The sequence below is a fragment of the Megascapheus bottae genome, chromosome 11 (assembly GCF_031878675.1).
Source record: "Megascapheus bottae isolate mThoBot1 chromosome 11, mThoBot2.hap1, whole genome shotgun sequence".
NCBI classification, from domain to species: Eukaryota; Metazoa; Chordata; class Mammalia; order Rodentia; family Geomyidae; genus Megascapheus; species Megascapheus bottae.
Window position 1 is genome coordinate 29,337,674 of NC_143519.1, and position 20,709 is coordinate 29,358,382.

The 20,709-nt window shown below is 37.7% G+C and overlaps 1 protein-coding gene across 7 annotated transcripts in view; it reads left to right on the forward strand.

The window, feature by feature from the left end:
* The first annotated feature begins 337 nt into the window (after positions 1-337).
* The window catches only part of Pcdh9 (protocadherin 9), an 832,893-nt gene continuing 812,521 nt past the window's right edge, over positions 338-20,709 (forward strand). For 6 of the 7 annotated variants that reach the window (XM_090342050.1, XM_090342054.1, XM_090342051.1 and 3 more), the window contains exons 1-2: positions 338-1,063; positions 2,415-5,581. In XM_090342050.1, coding sequence (XP_090198176.1) covers positions 2,546-5,581 — 3,036 coding nt within the window. In that variant the 5' untranslated portion in view covers positions 338-1,063; positions 2,415-2,545. Of the gene's footprint in view, positions 1,064-2,414; positions 5,582-16,456; positions 18,274-20,709 lie in introns of those variants that run through there. The other variant, XM_090342057.1, reaches the window with a different exon arrangement.

The window sequence follows — 20,709 nt, forward strand, 5'->3', positions numbered from 1 at the left end:
CGTGTTGAGTGTGTGTGCGCGTGTGAGTGTGTGCGCGCGCACGTCTGACCCCAATCGGCCCGCGGCGGCGACCTCCGTTCCCGGAACGCGCGTCCGCCCGCATGCACCGCCCGCATCGCCGTCCCGGTTAGCCGGACTACAGAGCTCGGCGGTTCGCAGCCCGGCTCCTCCCCGCTGGACTGTGGCGGGCATGCTCAGTGCGTGTCCCGGAACCCGGCTCCCCCGGGAGACCAGGATGAGATCTCCGGGTTTTCGTGGTTGCCGCTGGGGGTGAGGGGCGGAGGTGGGGGGGGTGGGGGGTGTCTGAGGACGGGCGGCGGGGAGACAGTCACAGCCTTGTATTGCGCTTCCCCCCTCCCTCCCGCCGGGTGCGCCCGCCCGCACCGCAAGATGCGGACCAATCAGAACCCAGGAGGCGTGGCTTGAGTCGTCACGCCCTCCCTCTGGGCTTATTGAGAGTTATATCAAGAAATTCAGTTCAGAGAGCAGAGAGAAGAGAGGAGAAAGAGAGAGAGTGGAGAGAGGTGGGGGGCAGAGGAGAAGGGAGAGAGGGAGAGCAGGCGAGACGGGAAGGAGCTTCTTGGAGTCTCTGAAGCTCCCCACAGATAACCGTTTAGGAACTGGTCAGGGGAAACGGGGGTACTGTGACCCTGGAAAGCTGCCAGCATATCACCATCACCCCAACTCTGACGTCTCCTACAAAGAAGTTAGAGACTTAAGCAGTATTGACATCCGATGGGAATGGTACGCCTGATGCTGTGGAAAATACTCATGAGCTGAAGAAGTGCGCCTGGAGGTGGTGTGATTTGAAATACCAGACCCACTGGGTAACAGAGAGGAGAAACGTTGGAGAGAATGACTAACGACAAATCTGTGAATTTGTTCTCCGGGAGTTGCTAATTTGCCAGCCAGAAGCTACACATTTTACAAGGAGGAAACGTTTGGCTGCTTCGTGAATTTCTCCCCCAAACTGGTGCTACCAGATGCATGGCTTTCAATGGGTTGGAACAAATCCCTCTGAACTGCAGCAAACCGGGAAAGGAGAAAGGTTGAGGCAACTCACGTAAGTGTAAAGTTTCGCATGCACAATGGTGAATTCTGTGTGTAGCTATGTCGTCAGTCAGTGTAGACGAGGGGTGCTCTGCTCCTAATTGGGTAGACGGTTGAGGCAGAGCTCACCTTCGGGGCTGTATCTGCATCCCCACCTGCACCACTCTGCTGGAACTAATCGCGGGTATCCGCTACTGGGCAGCCTAATGCAGATAAGACCGGAGCCTGGGAACTGCCCAGTCCTACACAAGTAGCTGCCTGGAGCTTTGCACCCATTGAAACTGCAGTTAAGGAGGCATCTGAGCAGAACCCGTTTTGCGTGCGTTTTTGGGTTGCAGTATTTACGTGTAGCCAATGTTAAATGAGATTTTAAGCAGAGAGCAGGGTTGAGGATCGAAGTGCATTTCTTCTTTTTTTTTTTTTTTCAATTCTCAGTAGAAAATGTTGTGAGATTACACGGGAATGTTAGCTGCTGCGTTTCATGTGGATCTCAGCACTCTCTTCTTTTCTCTCTAGGGCAAGGGATTGTATATTATTATTATTGTGGTGGTGGTTATTGTTGTTATTATTATTTATCTTAAAAGTTTCCATGTGCTTTTAAGCCCTAGTAAGGATTATTTGACACTATGAAGAAATGTAGGCTTTGAGTAGGAAATTTGAAGTCTGGCTATTGTGCTTTGAAGCAGTAGAGTGTGTAGTGGCCAGTGAGCATTGCTTCTGCTTCCTTCTGCTGCTGCTGCTGCTGCTGCTCTATGTCCAATGCTCCTTTTCCAATGAGACTGTATTATAACTCAGAGGAGAGAGAGAGAGAGAGAGAGAGAGAGAGAGAGAGAGAGAGAGAGAGAGAGAGAGAGTCATTGTAGAAAAAAGAGATGACTCAGTATGGCAGAGGAAAAAAAAACAAAACACATCACAACTGACATGTGCCAAAGCAATTAGCAGGAACCATATCTAGATACTTAAGGGTTTTCACTTACACCTCCAAAAACTGTGGGAGGCCTGTTAGAGGCCAGGGGGTGAGTAAGATGGGGGAGGGGAAAAGGAGAACAAGAATGCATGTTTTCAAATAAAGAGTGTCTTAAAATAAAACAGCATGGAGATATACAGGTGAACCCAGCTGCTGCTGTTTATAGTGTAAGAGTAGCTGATTTCATTTTTTTTCCTGGCCAAATGTAACAGAGGGTATTCTGTGTTTTAAACCCAGAGTTAACTTGAAAACAGTGGCAGAGCAAACTGCCATGTTTACTAATAGGCAATGAAAAAAAAAGTGGTGGGATTGTGTGTTTGTGTGTATGTGTGTGTGTGTGTGTGACTGTGATTCAGTGTACTAAAGAATAATGTTGTCTGTACAATTGTGTTGACAGTGGCTGTCTCCAGATAAATGATGAGATGTAATCCTCCAGTCCATGCACACTTCCACTGGCCATTTATGTGTCCTTCCTCAGTGGGGACCTTTAAACCCTAAATTCCAGAGAAGGAAAATAAATACACTATCATGGACCTGAGGGATTTTTACCTGTTGGCTGCTCTGATTGCCTGTTTAAGGCTGGATTCTGCAATAGCTCAAGAACTTATTTATACGATTAGAGAAGAATTGCCTGAAAATGTACCCATAGGAAACATACCAAAGGATCTGAACATTTCTCACATCAATGCTGCCACAGGGACCAGTGCCAGCCTTGTCTACAGACTGGTTTCTAAAGCTGGAGATGCCCCTTTGGTGAAAGTATCCAGCAGCACTGGGGAGATTTTCACCACCTCTAATAGAATAGACCGAGAGAAACTCTGTGCTGGAGCTGCTTACGCCGAGGAGAATGAGTGTTTCTTTGAACTGGAGGTGGTGATCCTCCCCAATGACTTTTTCCGGCTGATCAAAATCAAGATCATCGTCAAGGATACCAATGATAATGCCCCCATGTTTCCATCTCCTGTCATCAATATTTCCATCCCTGAGAACACTTTGATCAACAGCCGCTTCCCAATCCCATCAGCAACAGATCCGGACACAGGTTTCAATGGTGTACAGCATTATGAACTGCTAAATGGGCAGAGTGTGTTTGGACTGGATATTGTGGAAACTCCAGAAGGAGAGAAGTGGCCGCAATTGATTGTTCAGCAGAACTTGGACAGAGAACAGAAGGATACCTATGTGATGAAAATCAAAGTGGAGGATGGAGGCACTCCACAGAAATCCAGCACAGCCATACTGCAGGTCACAGTAAGTGATGTAAATGACAACCGGCCCGTGTTTAAGGAGGGTCAAGTGGAGGTGCATATTCCAGAGAACGCCCCTGTGGGGACCTCTGTGATTCAGCTCCATGCTACTGATGCAGACATTGGGAGCAATGCTGAAATCCGATACGTGTTTGGTGCCCAGGTAGCCCCTGCAACCAAAAGACTCTTTGCTTTAAATAACACTAGTGGGCTGATTACAGTTCAGAGGTCCTTAGACAGGGAAGAGACAGCCATTCACAAAGTGACAGTACTGGCCAGTGATGGCAGCTCCACTCCTGCCCGAGCCACGGTTACCATCAATGTCACTGATGTAAACGATAACCCTCCTAACATCGACCTCAGGTACATTATAAGTCCCATCAATGGCACGGTGTATTTATCTGAGAAAGATCCTGTCAATACAAAGATTGCCCTCATTACAGTTTCAGATAAGGACACAGATGTGAATGGCAAAGTGATCTGTTTTATTGAGAGAGAGGTTCCCTTTCATCTGAAGGCAGTCTATGACAACCAGTATTTGTTAGAGACCTCTTCCTTGTTGGACTATGAGGGCACCAAAGAATTCAGCTTTAAAATCGTTGCCTCTGATTCTGGGAAGCCCAGCTTGAATCAGACTGCCCTAGTAAGGGTTAAGCTTGAAGATGAAAATGACAACCCACCAATTTTCAACCAGCCTGTAATTGAGCTGTCAGTTTCTGAAAACAACCGACGTGGGTTATACTTAACAACGATTAGTGCCACTGATGACGATAGCGGGAAAAATGCAGACATTGTTTATCAGCTTGGACCCAATGCCTCCTTCTTTGATCTGGACCGAAAGACCGGAGTTTTGACAGCCTCCAGAGTCTTTGACAGAGAGGAGCAAGAACGATTCATTTTTACAGTGACTGCCAGGGACAATGGGACGCCTCCCCTGCAAAGCCAAGCGGCTGTGATAGTGACAGTTCTAGACGAGAATGACAATAGCCCCAAGTTTACTCATAACCATTTTCAATTTTTTGTGTCTGAGAATCTGCCAAAGTATAGTACTGTGGGTGTGATCACAGTGACAGACGCAGATGCCGGGGAGAATAAAGCGGTGACTCTTTCTATTCTAAATGACAATGAGAATTTTGTGTTGGATCCCTACTCCGGCGTGATCAAGTCCAATGTGTCCTTCGACCGGGAACAGCAGAGTTCTTACACATTTGATGTCAAAGCCACGGATGGGGGCCAGCCGCCTCGTTCCTCCACTGCAAAAGTCACCATCAATGTCATGGATGTCAATGACAACAGCCCGGTTGTCATCTCTCCACCGTCCAATACTTCTTTTAAGTTGGTGCCCCTCTCGGCCATTCCTGGGTCCGTGGTGGCCGAAGTGTTTGCCGTGGACATTGACACGGGGATGAATGCAGAACTCAAGTATACCATAGTCAGTGGGAACAACAAAGGGTTATTTCGGATCGATCCCGTCACGGGTAACATCACCCTGGAAGAAAAGCCGGCCCCCACCGACGTGGGCCTGCACCGTCTGGTGGTCAACATCAGTGACCTGGGTTACCCCAAGTCTCTGCACACACTCGTGCTGGTATTTCTGTACGTCAACGACACGGCCGGGAACGCCTCCTACATCTACGACTTGATCCGCAGGACTATGGAGACACCTTTGGACAGGAACATAGGGGATAGTAGCCAACCCTACCAGAACGAGGACTATCTCACCATCATGATCGCTGTCGTGGCAGGGGCCATGGTGGTGATCGTGGTCATCTTTGTCACCGTGCTGGTGCGCTGTCGCCACGCCTCGCGATTCAAGGCCGCCCAGAGGAGCAAGCAAGGTGCCGAGTGGATGTCCCCCAACCAGGAGAACAAACAAAATAAGAAGAAGAAGAGAAAGAAAAGAAAGTCTCCCAAGAGCTCTCTGCTGAACTTCGTGACCATCGAAGAGTCCAAACCTGACGATGCAGTGCACGAACCTATCAATGGGACAATCAGTCTGCCAGCTGAACTGGAGGAGCAGAGCATTGGAAGATTTGACTGGGGTCCCGCACCTCCCACCACCTTCAAGCCTAACAGCCCTGACCTGGCCAAGCACTACAAATCTGCCTCTCCACAGCCTGCTTTTCATCTCAAACCAGACACTCCAGTGTCTGTGAAAAAGCACCACGTGATTCAGGAGCTCCCTTTGGACAACACCTTTGTCGGGGGCTGTGACACCCTTTCCAAACGCTCCTCCACTAGTTCAGACCACTTCAGTGCCTCAGAGTGCAGTTCGCAAGGAGGCTTCAAGACAAAGGGTCCCTTACACACCAGACAGGTAAACGAGCACTTTTACTGGTCTCTAAGTACTGCATACAAGTGCCCAGTCAACCAGTATTAACGTGCCAGTGTGTCTATTGTTTTGGTCTAACTTTAGCTTAGTTATAAAAGAAGATGGGGGTGGGGGGGCGTGAAAAAAAACTTGACCCCTTTTCTATTCCACTGGGGCTCAGTCAAGAATTTTTAGCACAGCTTTGAAATTTCTGAGTTCTGAGAATTATTTAACCTCCCAGTTCCCTTCAAATGGCAAAAGATGAAAAGAGGAAATTATTTCAAAATGTCCCAAGATAATGTTTGAGGAAGAAGATGAAGAAGGAAAAAAAACCCATTCTGCTATTCCAAATTTTGCTCCTGGGGTTTCCAAATTGCCTGCTTCAAGAATGTCATATTACCTTTTGATCTAATAAGTCACCTTCAAATCTCAAGTATTCAGTGACATTTGAAGGTCTGATGCCAATTACATCGGAGCTGTGGTTAAGAAAGGGGTTAATTTTTTTAATGAGAGTATTAAATTTACATCAGTGATGAAGCACATGATGGTTGATAGAAAGCAACTAAGCCATATAGAAAGTCATCTCTTTGATTTCAAATTATTTTATTGTAATATAGTAAGTTGGGTCTTTAACAGAAAGATTTTCAGTGTCTGCAGTGGTAAAATACTCTTTAAAAAAAGAAAAAAGAATGTTTTCTTCTCTCTTAATATAACTGATTTATTGCGAAAAGAATGAATCCATTGTAAATATTCTCTCATCTTAGGAATGCATAAGTGATCTGTCATAACTCATTTTAAACTGTGAAATATGCCATATGAAGAGGGATTAAGAGGCTGAGAAACTCATATTTCAACCAAATCCAGAATTAGTTTTTCTGAGGTCTAATAATTCCTTGTTAATAAAGATTTAAATGCAGTGCTGTCTAATTTATTTCACTGATGCCTGTCTGTTGTCACAAAATTTGAATGTCGATAATAGCCTGTAGATGGCACTAAGGTATCATGTCGATTGCACTGGCCCTGGGCCAATCCTGCAGTAGTAACAAAAGTGGGGGAGGGAAAGACCAAGCTGGTAGGACAGCCAAAGATAACTTCTATTTAATGATAGCTGTTCTGGACCCACTGGCATTTAAGTTCATTTGTTGCTCTTTTATGATTAGCTCCCAACACACTAACTTTCTACTATTTCCTAGTCCAGGCCCTTGCTATTTTGGTATGGAGTCCAACCCTAGTGATGACCTATTCACAATTTTTAAAAGGAAGGGACATGTAGGCATTAGAAAATTAAGTAAAACAAAGTTCATGAACTGCATAGGCTTGGAAGTCATTGATGAGAGTTTGGAAAATCGTTAGCGTTTTTTCTTTTTTCTTCTGGGGTGTGGTTTAGTAGGGTCTCTCCTGGAAACTATTTCCCCTTTTAGTTATTCATTCTTCTGAGATGACCTCAAGTTACTATGGCAATATTTATGAACATAGTTTAGACAATGAATCACAATTGAACTCCCAGAATATTCAGTATAGTGCCCGTGGTTACACATGTAAAATCTCCATTTGAAATGTTAAACTCTATAGATCATTTTAGAAGCACAAAAGCCCAGAGCCTAAATACACAGGATGAAATGACTTTAAATAAATAAATCAGTTGTGAAGTCCTAGAATAATCTGTGAGGTTATTATATGCAATTTGGAAGTTAAAAGTCAAGTTACTTCTTTACGATAACTTTATTGTCATTTGAAAAGAGGATGATACTTTAAAATTTGGAAATTGTCTAGGATAGAAATGATTTTACAAAGTTATTAAAGGGTTAATTACACGAAAAGTGTTGGGCGAAACTTAAACGGCCATAATTAAGAAGTTGCTATTTTAATGGAAATAAATATATTATTACTGTTCATTTTTCATATTAAGGTGGTTCACAATGTTTATAACATTTTATGATTTATATTCTATCTTAATGAAACTAATATGATCAAAAGCTTTTCATATAAAATCTTTTTTCCAAAGAAATATGCTATTGTACTTCCCACAACTAATTGCTTATCATCTGACTATACTGGATATTAGCTTTGAGGTGCAAGCCAACTTTTCTGTGTCCCAGTAGCTGACCATATACATATATACATACATATTATAGATATATATAGTACATATATATAGTGCAGTGACATAAATGTTTAGAGCATTTCAGCAAGGCAAGGAAAAGACCTTTTCTTGAAGCTTAGTCTATAATAAAGATATTTGTTAGTATGATGTCATCTTTCAAGTGGAACTGAAGTGCAATTTAGACATTTCTTCTGACCATGCGGTACTCTGAAGCTTTCCAACAAGCATTTTGATGGCCAAATGTAACTATAATTCACAATTATGATAAAGAGCTACTAAAACAGCTTTCTTTGCACCTTGTAGAAGTTTCTGTGCTGAAGAAGCAAAATGTAGAAAAGTTGGAGAAAAAGAATATGAGAAATCAGTAGGGAGACAAAAGCCTGTTTTCTGTAAAGACACAAAGTATATACTATACTTTAAATTTTTGTTTCCACTAGATTATAGACAACAATCTGAAGCTGATTTAGTTAAGATAAGGAAGCAATCCATCTTTTGCTTGGTTTGCTCCTTCATTTCAACTAGTGGCTTTTGTACGAGCTACATAATTTAGAAGGTAAAGTTTACTGTTACAGCAACTTTTGAAAGAACTTACCAAATAATTTATAATTTGTGAATATTTTTTTCTCACGGACCATATCAGATCACCTCCACTTCATGCTGCTAATTGACATGGGTAAATGTAAGAATCTTTCGTAAAAAGTTACTAAGTATAAATACCACTAAATTGTATTGCCTATACAATGAAAGCATGCTTGATTTCTAAATTACAGACAGGTGTGTGCTACAGTGATTTCGGTTTTGTCTGATTACTTCCTCTTTGCTATTTTCCTTTACGGTGACCTACTAAAAATATACTGAACAATTACAAATCATTCCCTCTGTCTTCTCAGTCACTCTATCTTCTTAAGCTTTTATTTCTATTTAGTATAACAAATCTATCAGTACATGTTCCACTAGCTACTTTCCATAAACTTTTTTGAGTGCTCTTAGCTTCTCAAATTTGAAAATTTCCATAGCTTAAGCAAAATATTACATGTCAGTATGTATTTATTTAGGGGAAGAAAAGAGAAAAGTTCCCCACCGTAATTTGGAGAGGGTGACAGCATAATCAGTTCCAGTCCGGTGGTCTGAAATGATAAAATTCTAGAGTCTATTTTCCCAAGAAGAGAAATTAAGGTCTTATTTGTGGATATGGTTTAAAAATACATGTAGGATGTTTCAGAACCACTTGGAAAACTTCTGCTAAGACAAAAATCAGGGCCTCACCAAGAGTTTCTGGTTCAATTCCATTGGATCAGGCCAGTGGCGATGAACTTGTTAGTCATTTCCTAGTTAATATTGATCCTGCTAATCCAGGGAACAAACTTTTTAGAACCTGCCTTAGCATATTGGAACAAGAGATCTGAGTTCCCTTTCGTTCATAACATCTTCCAGCAGACTTGCTTTTGCCCAGCACAACTCTCACCTAAGTATTGACAGCATTTTATTGTAACTTGAGGCTTTACAGTAAGCTGATGATTGCTGTTTCCTGAGGCAGCAGTTGACATCATTTGGGAAATTAATCTTCTTGGCTCCAGTGTACTTTTTTACAGGATGAGGGTGATAATAAATAAAAATGTTGAGGTTAAAAAAATAATGGTCTATTTACATTTGACAAGTTCTACAAGAAGTAATATCTGTGGCAGTTCCACTACAGTTTGGTTCTAGGTAAAAAGTCATATTTAGTTTTCTAAATGGATTGCACATTTTAAGAGCTTAAATATGCTAACTTTTTACAATCCAGGGTAGTTTCTCATATATATATCTATATGAACAGAAAGATTTGTTCATTGAAAATGTGCGTATATGTACTTGAGTGTGTGCATGTGCTTTTATAGTCACAGAGGGAATTACTTTAGCTTGAAACCAGCTAGATATATGATATTACATTTATGATTACTTTTCTGCTTTTAACAGTAATCTACTACAATCACTAGTGAAATGTTATTGTGTCATGTAAAGTACAGGAGGAAGTCACAGCACTGATATTTAGAACAGTCAGAAAGAAAAAAATCTGCAATTGAATATGAAGGGAGCAAATATTAACTAATGTGAGTTGAGCAAAAATGTTAACATATTTTCAGCTATTGAGATGTGGATTGATTGTGATGATTGAACTTGGGTGGGATATTATAAAATATGGCTTCCATCTTCAATTTATTTTAACAATGTTATGAATTGTGATTTTTTTATTTCTACCCACTTTCTTTGGGTATATGTCCTATAATCATAAATTTAGGAGAGAGAAGGGATCTCCGTGGCTAGGCAAACTTTTTGAAATAAAGACTGACAAACTATTCAAAATGGCTACTTATTTTCTTGGAGGTTTCAAACAAATATTTGACATTTCCTTTTGGAATTTGATGCCCCAAACCTATAAAATTCAAGATATGGTCTGACAATCATTTCTAACAAACTTAAGAAGAATAGATAATGGAAAGGTGTGGCTGTATTGAACATAGGTAATATTTGCGAATGCATGACTGCTTGATGACATAGACTAAATTTCTATAAAAAACAGATTCTGTTCTCTTATGCTCTAAATTTTCTTACCATTGTAACTAGAGAATATACTTCAGTGTCTCCTTTAGTTTAGATGACATGTCTTCATATTTTGATGGACAAGATAGGCATCATAAAAAGATTTCTCAGTGCTAAGGAAGTAGCTCAGTAGTAGAGCATTTGTCTACAATGGACAAGGCCCAGAGAGGATAGTTCTTAGTGTGGAAAAGAAAAAGAAAAAAAATTTCAGGGAAATTTTCTCTCAACAATAATATATTGTTTTGTATGTTTGCATTTTCGTTATTATCACAAGCTGTCACTTACCTTATGCTCATAGGACAAATTAACATAGGTAAAAGAAAAACAGGGAATTTAAATTGAAGGCAAGCAGCAAACCTAGAATTCAATTTCTTCATAGTGTGACATAGATTGATTACTGGGGTTTAAAATTTCATACTGACTTATGTAAGGTATCTATAAATTATATATAAAACATTAGCGTTAGCCTCTCAGTGCGATGTTGTTCCTGCTGCACTCTTTACACTATACAAAGTGACACTTTTCAATCAGATTTTGTTCTAAGAATATATTTTTTCTATTATTTAGATTTTTAGTTTTATTCATTGTTTTCATGTTTTTTTTTATTGTTTTAGTTGAGGGAGTTCAGTAGTCTACAAAAAAAGCTGGAGTGTTCGGGTTGGTCCACCTAGCCAGCCTGTATGTTTACATCCTCCAGGCCAAGGAAAGTTTATACATATTCCGATTTAATATTTCCAAGGTTGACTATCTGGTGGTGGATGCTTAATTGATGTACAATTTAAAATCAAACAAAACCAAATCTATAGTCTTACTACTTTAAATTGCTCAGAGGATAAGCTTTGTCTAAATTTAGTCTTGCATTTTCATGAAGAGGGTTCTTGTTCAAACTATGAATTTGATTCTTAATAATATTAATGAAACAGTTATTATACATTTAGCTCCCCTGATAAGTAATTAAGAATTATGCGCTCTGGATTTAGTTTTATTTTTCACTTTCATGACCCATAATGTCCTATTTACTGTCTTTTCTAGATTTGAACATTTGATAGCCTTCCAAGTTATATGACTTGTAAACTGTGACCCTACCCTAGTGAGAATATTAGGAAATGATTCAAGTAGAGTCAGACAGTCAGAATAATGATGCTAATATCTTATGACCTTTTTATGGACAAACTCTCTCTTTCACACACAGGCACATATTTATACCATGCTATAGATGTAAATGCAAATGTAGTCAGTACAGAATCTGGTCTCTCAGACACATAAGGATATGTACTCCCTTGTTTAAGATTTCATCAGTTCTTATTTCAGAAAGCTGTTAAATCTGTCAAACATTTCATTTGGAAAGGAACACATGCTTATTTGCCTTTCTTTGATAAAAATCTATAGCACTGTCAGTCATCAGATACATCAAACTGGAAAGATATGTTAACCTGTATAACATTTTGCCTTTTTTTATATAACTTTTCCCTTAAGACATGATTTCTTAAAATTAAAACTCCTATCTAAGTTAAACAATTGTCCTCTAATACCTCAGAAGCAATAGAAGTAAACTGGAAAATTTATAAGTTACCTCCTCTCACTTCTATTTTGTCCCACAGACATTTTGTCACATATATGCAAGAATAATGACAGTTAGAGATTTATGACCAATAGCATATAGCTTTCAGAAATTCACAACTCTGGGGATGGGATCATGGCCTACTGGTAGAGTGCTTGTCTTGCATGCATGAAGACCCGGGTTTGATTCCTTGGTGCCACATACATAGGGAAAGCCAGAAGTGGTGCTATAGCTCTTGTGGTAGAGCACTAGCCTTGAAGAAAACCCAACGACACTGTTCAGGCCTTGAGTCCAAGCCGCAGGACTGGCAAAAAAAGAAATTCACAACTCAAAGGAATTTATTAAGGGTCTGTTTGTGCATATGTATAAAATAAGTGCATTTGGCATTGAAAGTGAGTAGTGGAGATCACACATTATTAGGAGTGACAAACTTGTGATCACAGGCAATATTATTCAGGCATATTTGAGTGATTGCTTATTTTTGCAGTATTTAGGGAGATATAGCTGAGGCTTACCTATTCTTGTGAGAATTCTGCAACATACAATTTTAGCACCTTTTATTTTACAAAGGCTTTTAAAAAAAACATGAGGTCTAAGGAAGAATTGAGATGGGTTCTATTTAATCTCATACAGTATCTTGTATTTAACATGCTTCCACAGTTTGTATATCTGACTATCTTTGCATTTTACTATTACACAGCTTTGCTCATATCCAATCTCCACACTTTCTTCACACTCAGCAGTTGATTAAGAAACTCTCTAATCCTTTTCAGGATATTGAGAAACTAATGGTTTGCTGAGTATTTGGATCTTTAAGCTTCTATTGTGAATGATATGAAGAATTGTCATTGAGCTGGTATTTACATATCTCTCTTCCAGTGCTAGTTACTTTGCCTTCTTTTCTGTCCTCCTAATCTTCAGCTTTCATCCTGAGAATATTTATTTTATTCGGAAGTAAGCATGCCAATGATAGAAATTTGGGATTCACCTCCAAATGAATGCTGTCACAGACAAGGAAGCTCTGGCACATGTTGCATAGATCTGTATGAACACAGTGAACCCTTCATAAGCTCTTAGATTGCAGGAAATCAGTGCTGAAAATTAAGTGGGGTTTTAAAGATTTGCAAAGTAGAGAGCTTTGTATAATGCTGTTATTGCAGGTGCCTATTAAATATGAAGTAAAGGCTTTGTAATACAACTTTAACACATTTCCTTCCACATTAGAGTGGGAATTTGCCTAGGGAATTAGTCCTGCCTGTTTTTTCTTCTTATTTTTTCAAATATGAAAACATTCAATGCATCTAAAAGAATACAAATCTTAAATGCTTGTCTTACAATGGGCAGATTTGATCTTTGCTGATTCTAAAGACAGATGATTTGCTGCCTTGTGGTATCTTCTGATGTTCATTATCTGACTCTACCTCTCCTGAGAAGAAACTCAATTGTATGTGTAACTCTCCTCTGAAAGTGAATCAGTTGGAAATCTTAGGCAGCTACCTTAGGTGGACTATATAGCATTGCCATAGTGAAGAGGATTGTGTACTGAGCACTTTTCACTCATAGAAAAAGACATTGACTCATTTCCCAGACTATTTTTATAATTCCTCTTGCTTCATTTGTAGACAGTGTTTTTTTTTGTAGCACAGTATGTAATTTCAGATGCAGACATTTACCTTCACATGAGTGTTCAGGAAATGCCAAAGTGTTCTTTAAAGCTTAATATCTTTGACTTACCCTATTACACACACATAGGTGGAAATGGCTATGTTCATTTTAAGTGATTTTTATGAATTTTATGTATTTATTCCACTCAGAGTCCATATATTGCTCATACTAGGCACAGTAGCTTCTTGTGAGTCATCATAAGGAATTAATTTTGAAAATAAAATGGTATTTTTTTGGTGGTGGCTACAGAGTCATAGCCACCCCAATTTCTGAGAATAAGGTGTTTTATTTTCCCTCATTAAACAAACCACAATGTGGAGACACATGAAACATAGAGGATTTGTGAAATGAAGTTGTAGCTGTTAAAGGAAGAAGAAAATGTCTTCTGCTGACAGAAGTTCTCTGGTAGATCATTTCTGAGAGAGAGAGAAAAATAATACTGGTGCATTTTTGTGATTCGGAGGATGTAACCAATCTGTGCCTGTGTGGTAGCAGCTGCATGCTGAGGATGTTCAAATGCGCAGTTACATAGGATTCTGCAGGAAACTTGCTGTCGAAGGTGAGAGTGACAAACGGAGACAAAATGGAGAGAGTTTTGAGTTGTGAGTTGGTGGCCTTCTGTGTCACACATTCATGTCATTGAACCAATTTTCACCTGGGCATTCTGGAATGACAATAAGCTTTCCTCTGTGTGTCAGCTGGGGACACTTGCCGAATGGCAACTATGATTCATTCTGCTTCTTATCACTCAATAGCCAGATGATATTCATTTGTATGAGTTAATCTATTTCCAATTTCTTTTTTAGTGTTTTAGAATCACATAGCTTATATATGTAGACCTCATGTGCATGCATGTGCCCAAGAGTGAATTGATGACCCACTCATAGGATGTAAAACAAGACCTGGAATTAATCCTTTCATGTTAGACATACTGGAGAAAAATGATTCACTGTGACTTGTGGTTTCAGATATTTTTCTTCACCAATTTAAATGTGTGTTTTTCTAATTGGTATCTTGTTGAAATTAAGGAATACTTTTTAGACACAGAACTGAACCTATTCAATTGTGCAATTGCAATGAAAGTAGAATTTATGTGAAAATGCTTTTCTTTGCCTCACATTGAAATCAGTATGGAAATTCAGTTACAGTGTATTGAAACAGTCACAATCTCAGGATATTTTAATATAACACGAACTCATTTTCACTCGTGATCTTGACAGCAAGAACTTCTGTCAAGCAGTGGCAGTAAAATACATGGAATCCTTTGATTGATTTTTAAACATGGTAATTATTAAGCAAAAGCATTTCGACATCTAAAGACTCTATTTTAGACAATTAAATTCTGTTCTAGCTAAGGGTTATTGACTTCTGCATGATACTGGGTACTGCAGTCCTCCGGGCTTAAACTATTCTTACAATACCATCTGTTTTTGGCAAGGCTTCCCATTCTTCAGGAAAGTAGTCAAGATTTCTCAAAACACAAATTATTCTTTAATGGTCTTTCTGTTTCAAATCAAATTATGATTTATTATTATTTATAACACACTGGTTAGAAAAGTATAGCTAAAATGTGTCTAACTTACTTTGTTTGCTGGTAATAATGCCGAGAAGAGGGAAGATAGACAGTGAATGTTGATCTAACTTGAAAAAAATCAGCTGATATTTGAATTAGACTTTACATATTTGTTTCATTTTCCTATGACTTAATATCAAAAACACATAAAGACCTTAGTTATCTAGTTCAAAGTCAACTTCGACATGACTTCATGGTATCTTTCATTTTTGCCTTTCTTCTAATTACCACTCTTTCTAATATGTCATATACCATTCTGCCTACCAGTCATACTACTTTTAAATATTTGGTTGTTTTTGGAAGGACAGAGGTGAGATTAATAAAAAGAGGATTTGTTTCCAGATTTATTAAGCCTCCTTATCCAAAACATTTAGCAAAATCTCTGAATACTTAGATTGTTGAATGTCTACTTCTAAGAGAGTTATCAAGACTTTTCTCTAATATCCATTTTATAGACGTATATTTTGGAAGAAAACAAGTATCACATAAAAATCCCCCTGTCAGACTGTTCAGCCATACAGACAGTACACTTGAATCTAGTATAAAATCTATAAAAGGAAATGAAAAAGTAATTGAATAGTGATTAATTCTCTGTCTGGGATCTGTATTAAATTTTAGAAAGATATATTTAGTATCTAATGGAACTCGTTGAATAGTTTTACATTCCCAAGATTCAAATGTGCCTTTGAAATTTTTGACCTATTTAAATTTGTTTCCAGAGGAAAGAGAAGAGACTATGAGAAACATTTGAACTACCAAAAATGTCTTGATAAACTGTTGTATCAAAGCAATGTGACATTGGTCAGATGATTGAGATGATTGCCAGTCCTTGTTTTTCCTGTCTATTAAATGTACCTAATTATGTCTAACTCATAGACTTTACCAGAGTAAGTGAACTGGTACCTGGTCATAGCTACCTGATGCTACACAGATATTGAAGGGAAGTTATTTTTTTTAATCTCTTTTATCTAAGGAGATCCATTTGTCCCTGACAGAAGTGCCCATATTTAGTTAATCAACCTTGTTTTCCTTTCTATTTTTGGTTGTTTTCTAATTTGAGTTCCAAAAATATTTTTCATAAGTTCGGCACTTGCATTTACACGAGTCTTCATTACATCACATTTGACTATCTATCTATCCAGCTACACAGCTATCATCTATCATCTATCTAATTTACATTATATGCCTCCCAAAGTGTTATGTGAAGTTTACTTTAGCAACAACCTCACAACACATTCCTTTCTGTTTTGATATCAGTACTTATTGCCTTGTGATTATATGATTTCTTTGTATATAATTTTGAACATTTTACCTATTTCAGTTGTACATTCCATTTTAAAACTATTCTATTCTTTTTAGTATTTGCTGTTAATTGAGTTCCTTGTTGATTCCCCATAGGTGCTCTGCCGTCTGGGGATTTTCACCTTATGCATCACTCCTATTACAAAACAACATAGAAGAGAGCAAATTTGTTGCACAGTCAGTACTTAGCACAGCTGGAGTCATTTGAAACCTGCTGGTTCTTGCTCCCAATTATTCCATAGACTAGAAAGCAGCCCTGTTGAAGTAATGGCATCTACTGTGTAATCAAACTATTTAACATGCCTTGGAGTATATGGTTCATATTTCTGGGATTTGTCAAATTGATGCCAGAAGGACAATATCCAACGGTTTTTAGTATTTTTTCTCATTCTAAGATCATGTGTTTCTTCATAGGTTAGTTTTTAATGCCTGAATATGGGAGTTTATAATATTTGAACATGGAGATAATCAGAACATTAATGAGATCTAAGGTTTATTTTTAATATAACAATATGATTATAACAAAACACACCTTTAATTAATATCCTGCGGCCAAAACCCTTTACTGAAATACCTGAAATTTTCAAGATAAAATTGCTGATTTAAACATCTAGCAGAATGTGGTGAGTGTTTATAACTAATTCAATTAACTATATCGATCAAAACTAATATATAGTCAAATTTTAATTGGATTTTTTCGACTTACATTGTAAATACACAAAATTTTAACGTAGTATTTATCTTTACTTCCATCACAGTGCATATCAATTATTTTTGGATTTGCCTTTAATTTTACTTTTATTTTCATTCAAGATAGTGACTTAGTAAGATCTTGAAAACTAAACATCTTGATAGAAATGCTTATGGTTTGTGCATTTAAATTTTAGCCAACCAGATCAAATAGGACAAAGTAGCATAGATTCTTTTTTTTTTTTTGATTTACACTAAGAATGTGATTTCCATTTTGTAAGTTGGAGATACTGAGCAATGCAGGCACAATGTCTGGACAGACACTTTCTTGGGTACCAGACATCATGAAGTTGATTCATGGGCTATAGCATGACATACAGTTCATATTCAATAAATTCTATTTTTGCCATGTGAGCAAAAATGACACTGAAGCTGAATGACCAGTTATAAACTGTAACTTGTAAAAGTTATACTTTAAGGTTTTGGATTCCTTCTTTTTAGGTTAAACACCTAGCATTCTTCCTCGCATCAAGTAACATATTGCGCATTTATATATATTAATAAGATTCTATAATATATCCATATAAATAATTGGCGAGTTCCACTAAGTCTGTATCAGTCACATTTCAATAATCAGATCCTTGCTTTATGAAGAAATTGTTAGGTCTGCTTGGCATAACAACCCCTTCCTGCTTCCTGTTCATGAAAGACAACATGTGGCCTTACCAGAAATCACCTGCCTGAAACTGGTGGTCACGTGATTGTCAATTAGACTAACTATGAGTCAGCTAAGACCCCAGATTCTGAGTTCATTTCCTCATCAATGGAGGCCTTTTGCTGAGCCTCCCTGGACATACCCTCTTTGGGTATTGAGAGGTTGCCCAAGCTCTGAGATCACTTCCACATTCTCTGTTACCACATCTCCCACTTTTGCCTATATAATTCCACTCACCCACGGTTCCCTCCCTCTTTGTTCTTCTCTAATTGTTATACCAGCCTCTATCTTGCAGTTGGCAGTTTGGCCTCACTCACTCTCTCTATTTCCTGCATGATGCTTCTAATTTCTTCCCCTTGAGGAACCAGATTCACTGAGTTTTCTCACTTGGCAATGTGAAGAAAGTTTTCTGACTTCTAAATACTTATTTAAATGTACTTTGACAAGTAAAAAATATCTAACCATCGATGATTTTTGGTGTAAGAAAATATCCAACCTTATCACTAGACTAAGGAACCATGTTATATTTATATTTTTCTTAATTAATATTGAAATTTTACTCTAGATTTATATCCTATGACTTCCAATTTGTACTACTTAAAATTGCTTGAAATATGAGTTTAAAATTCAACCAAAGATGTGTGACATTAGTTTCTTTATTTACTATTTGATCTGGGAATTGTGTTATATAATTTTAATGACATTGTTTTTTCCTAAAATATTTCAATGGATGGAAATATAATGCATTGTTTTCTTGAAACCTCATTATTTAAAAATATATACACAGTTTTAAATTGACATGATAATTTCCCTGAAATCTATTTAAATTTTTTTCTCCTTCTCTCTCTCTCTAACCCATCTCAAAGGCATATTCTTTCAATAGTCTAATGAAATTCCAGCATTTATTACTCTAATTGCATGCATATCAGGTGTAAATTTATCTTTTGTTTAATTTAGAGGGAAATTCCTTTTTTTGCTATCATATTCTTTCTAAAATCACATTTTTTCCTATGGGAAAATGTGTTAATATAGTTGGAATAAAAATTCATTTAAAAACTGTAAGATTGACCTATTTTATATATTTAAAATACCACAGAAACATGGCATGTATTAATGATGTAGACTAGTAATTCAAAATAGGCAATGTTTCTAAATAGGGAGTTCTCATTTTAAAGAGACTTTGAGAATGATATTTTGAATCATGATGTTCTGTAAAAGAATGTTTTAGTAGTAATCCTTTGAAATGACATGAGTTAACGAAGTCATGGGAGACAGATGTTGAAACCTGGATGGAATAAATATTTAACCTAACTGACTTTTGCTTAGAGATGGTTGTGATTTTGGCAAGTCCATTTTCTTATGAATATTTTATTCCAAAATCTCAGCAAATCTGTGCAATGACATAAATATTGAAAAATTGAGAAATGTCGTTAGGTATGTGTTTCTATATTTGCTCAAGCGTTGATTTCATTATCAAAGGAAATGTCGCAATTGATCTTTAAATTTTAGTCAAGACAATTTTATTTTTTTACTAGTTAATTTCCAAAGTAAATTGTATATGGATCACTTTTTTCCTCCTCTTTGGTCTTGGGGCTTGAACTCTGGGCCTGGAAGCTCTTCAGCTCTTCAGCTCAAAGCTACCACCCTTCCCCTTGAGCTACAGTACCATTTCCAGATTTTTAGTGGTTAATTGGAGGTAAGAGTCTCACAGATTTTAGTGCTTGGGATGGGTTTGTACCACGATCCTCAGATCTCAGCCTCCTGAATAGCTAGGATTACAGGCATGAGCCACAGTGCCCAGGTGGATGGCATTTTTTTTTTGCCTGTCCTGGGGCTTGAACTCAGGACCTGGCCACTGTCCTTGGGCTTTATCAAGGCTAGTGCTCTACCACTTGAGCCATACTACCACTTCTGGCCTTTTCTGTGTATGTGGTACTAAGGAATTGAACCCAGGGCACTGTTCATGGTAAGCAAGCACTCTACTATTAGGCCATGCTCCCAGCCCTGGATGCTTTTTATATTAGGAAATTATTCTAAAATTTTAGTCATTTAAGTGAAAGCTTTCCCTTATGAAAAATAAAGTTCTTCATATAGTGCTTCACCTGAATATTTTCATACAAACATTCTTTAAAAGAGAAAAATCTTATGGCTAGAAGATATACTATTTTAATTGCCATTAGACTTCAGTGATAACCATCAAGCTTGGGAGTAACACTAAAAGGATCTTTCCAACTGTTCTGTGGCTGCTTAGGCAACTATCACCAACTAATTACTATAATTAAATGAACTACAAAACTGAAACCTGCTAAAATATGTAGAGTTTAGGAAGAAAATGTGAAATCACACTTGTTAATTAAATATATTAATGAAAATATGAGAATTTTTGGTACTCAAAAGCAGTTAATATGAGCAATCACACGAATATATGCAGCACACTTTTTTAAAATAGAAAATGAAAACATCACATATTTGTAAATTTATTTAGGACCAAACAACAGGATATTCTAAGGACAGACACATTTACACATCATCTAGACAGAGGTTGGCATGGAAATCACAAATATTACCCTGTCCAGAGCAACAAATTTCTGCAGATAATCAGACATATTTCAGTCACACATTTACACACAGTGACAGCTAATTTGGATTTTTTTAACATAGTTTCAATTACTTGCTTATGCATTTTATATGTGAGTATGCATCACATTACCAAAGAAAATAGATCAATAGAATTTATTCAAATCAATATTTATATTTTTACCTTTTCAGTACTTTGCTATGTATTTAATTTCCCATTTTAGTCCACACAAATGTGTTTTCAAAACCATAATTACTTTGCAAAAATTCTACTTAGGATCTTGACAATTTTTTTCTCTGAAAATTAGATAATTGGACATAGATTTTATTTTTTCATTTCTATTATTAAACATTGGATGAAGGGCTT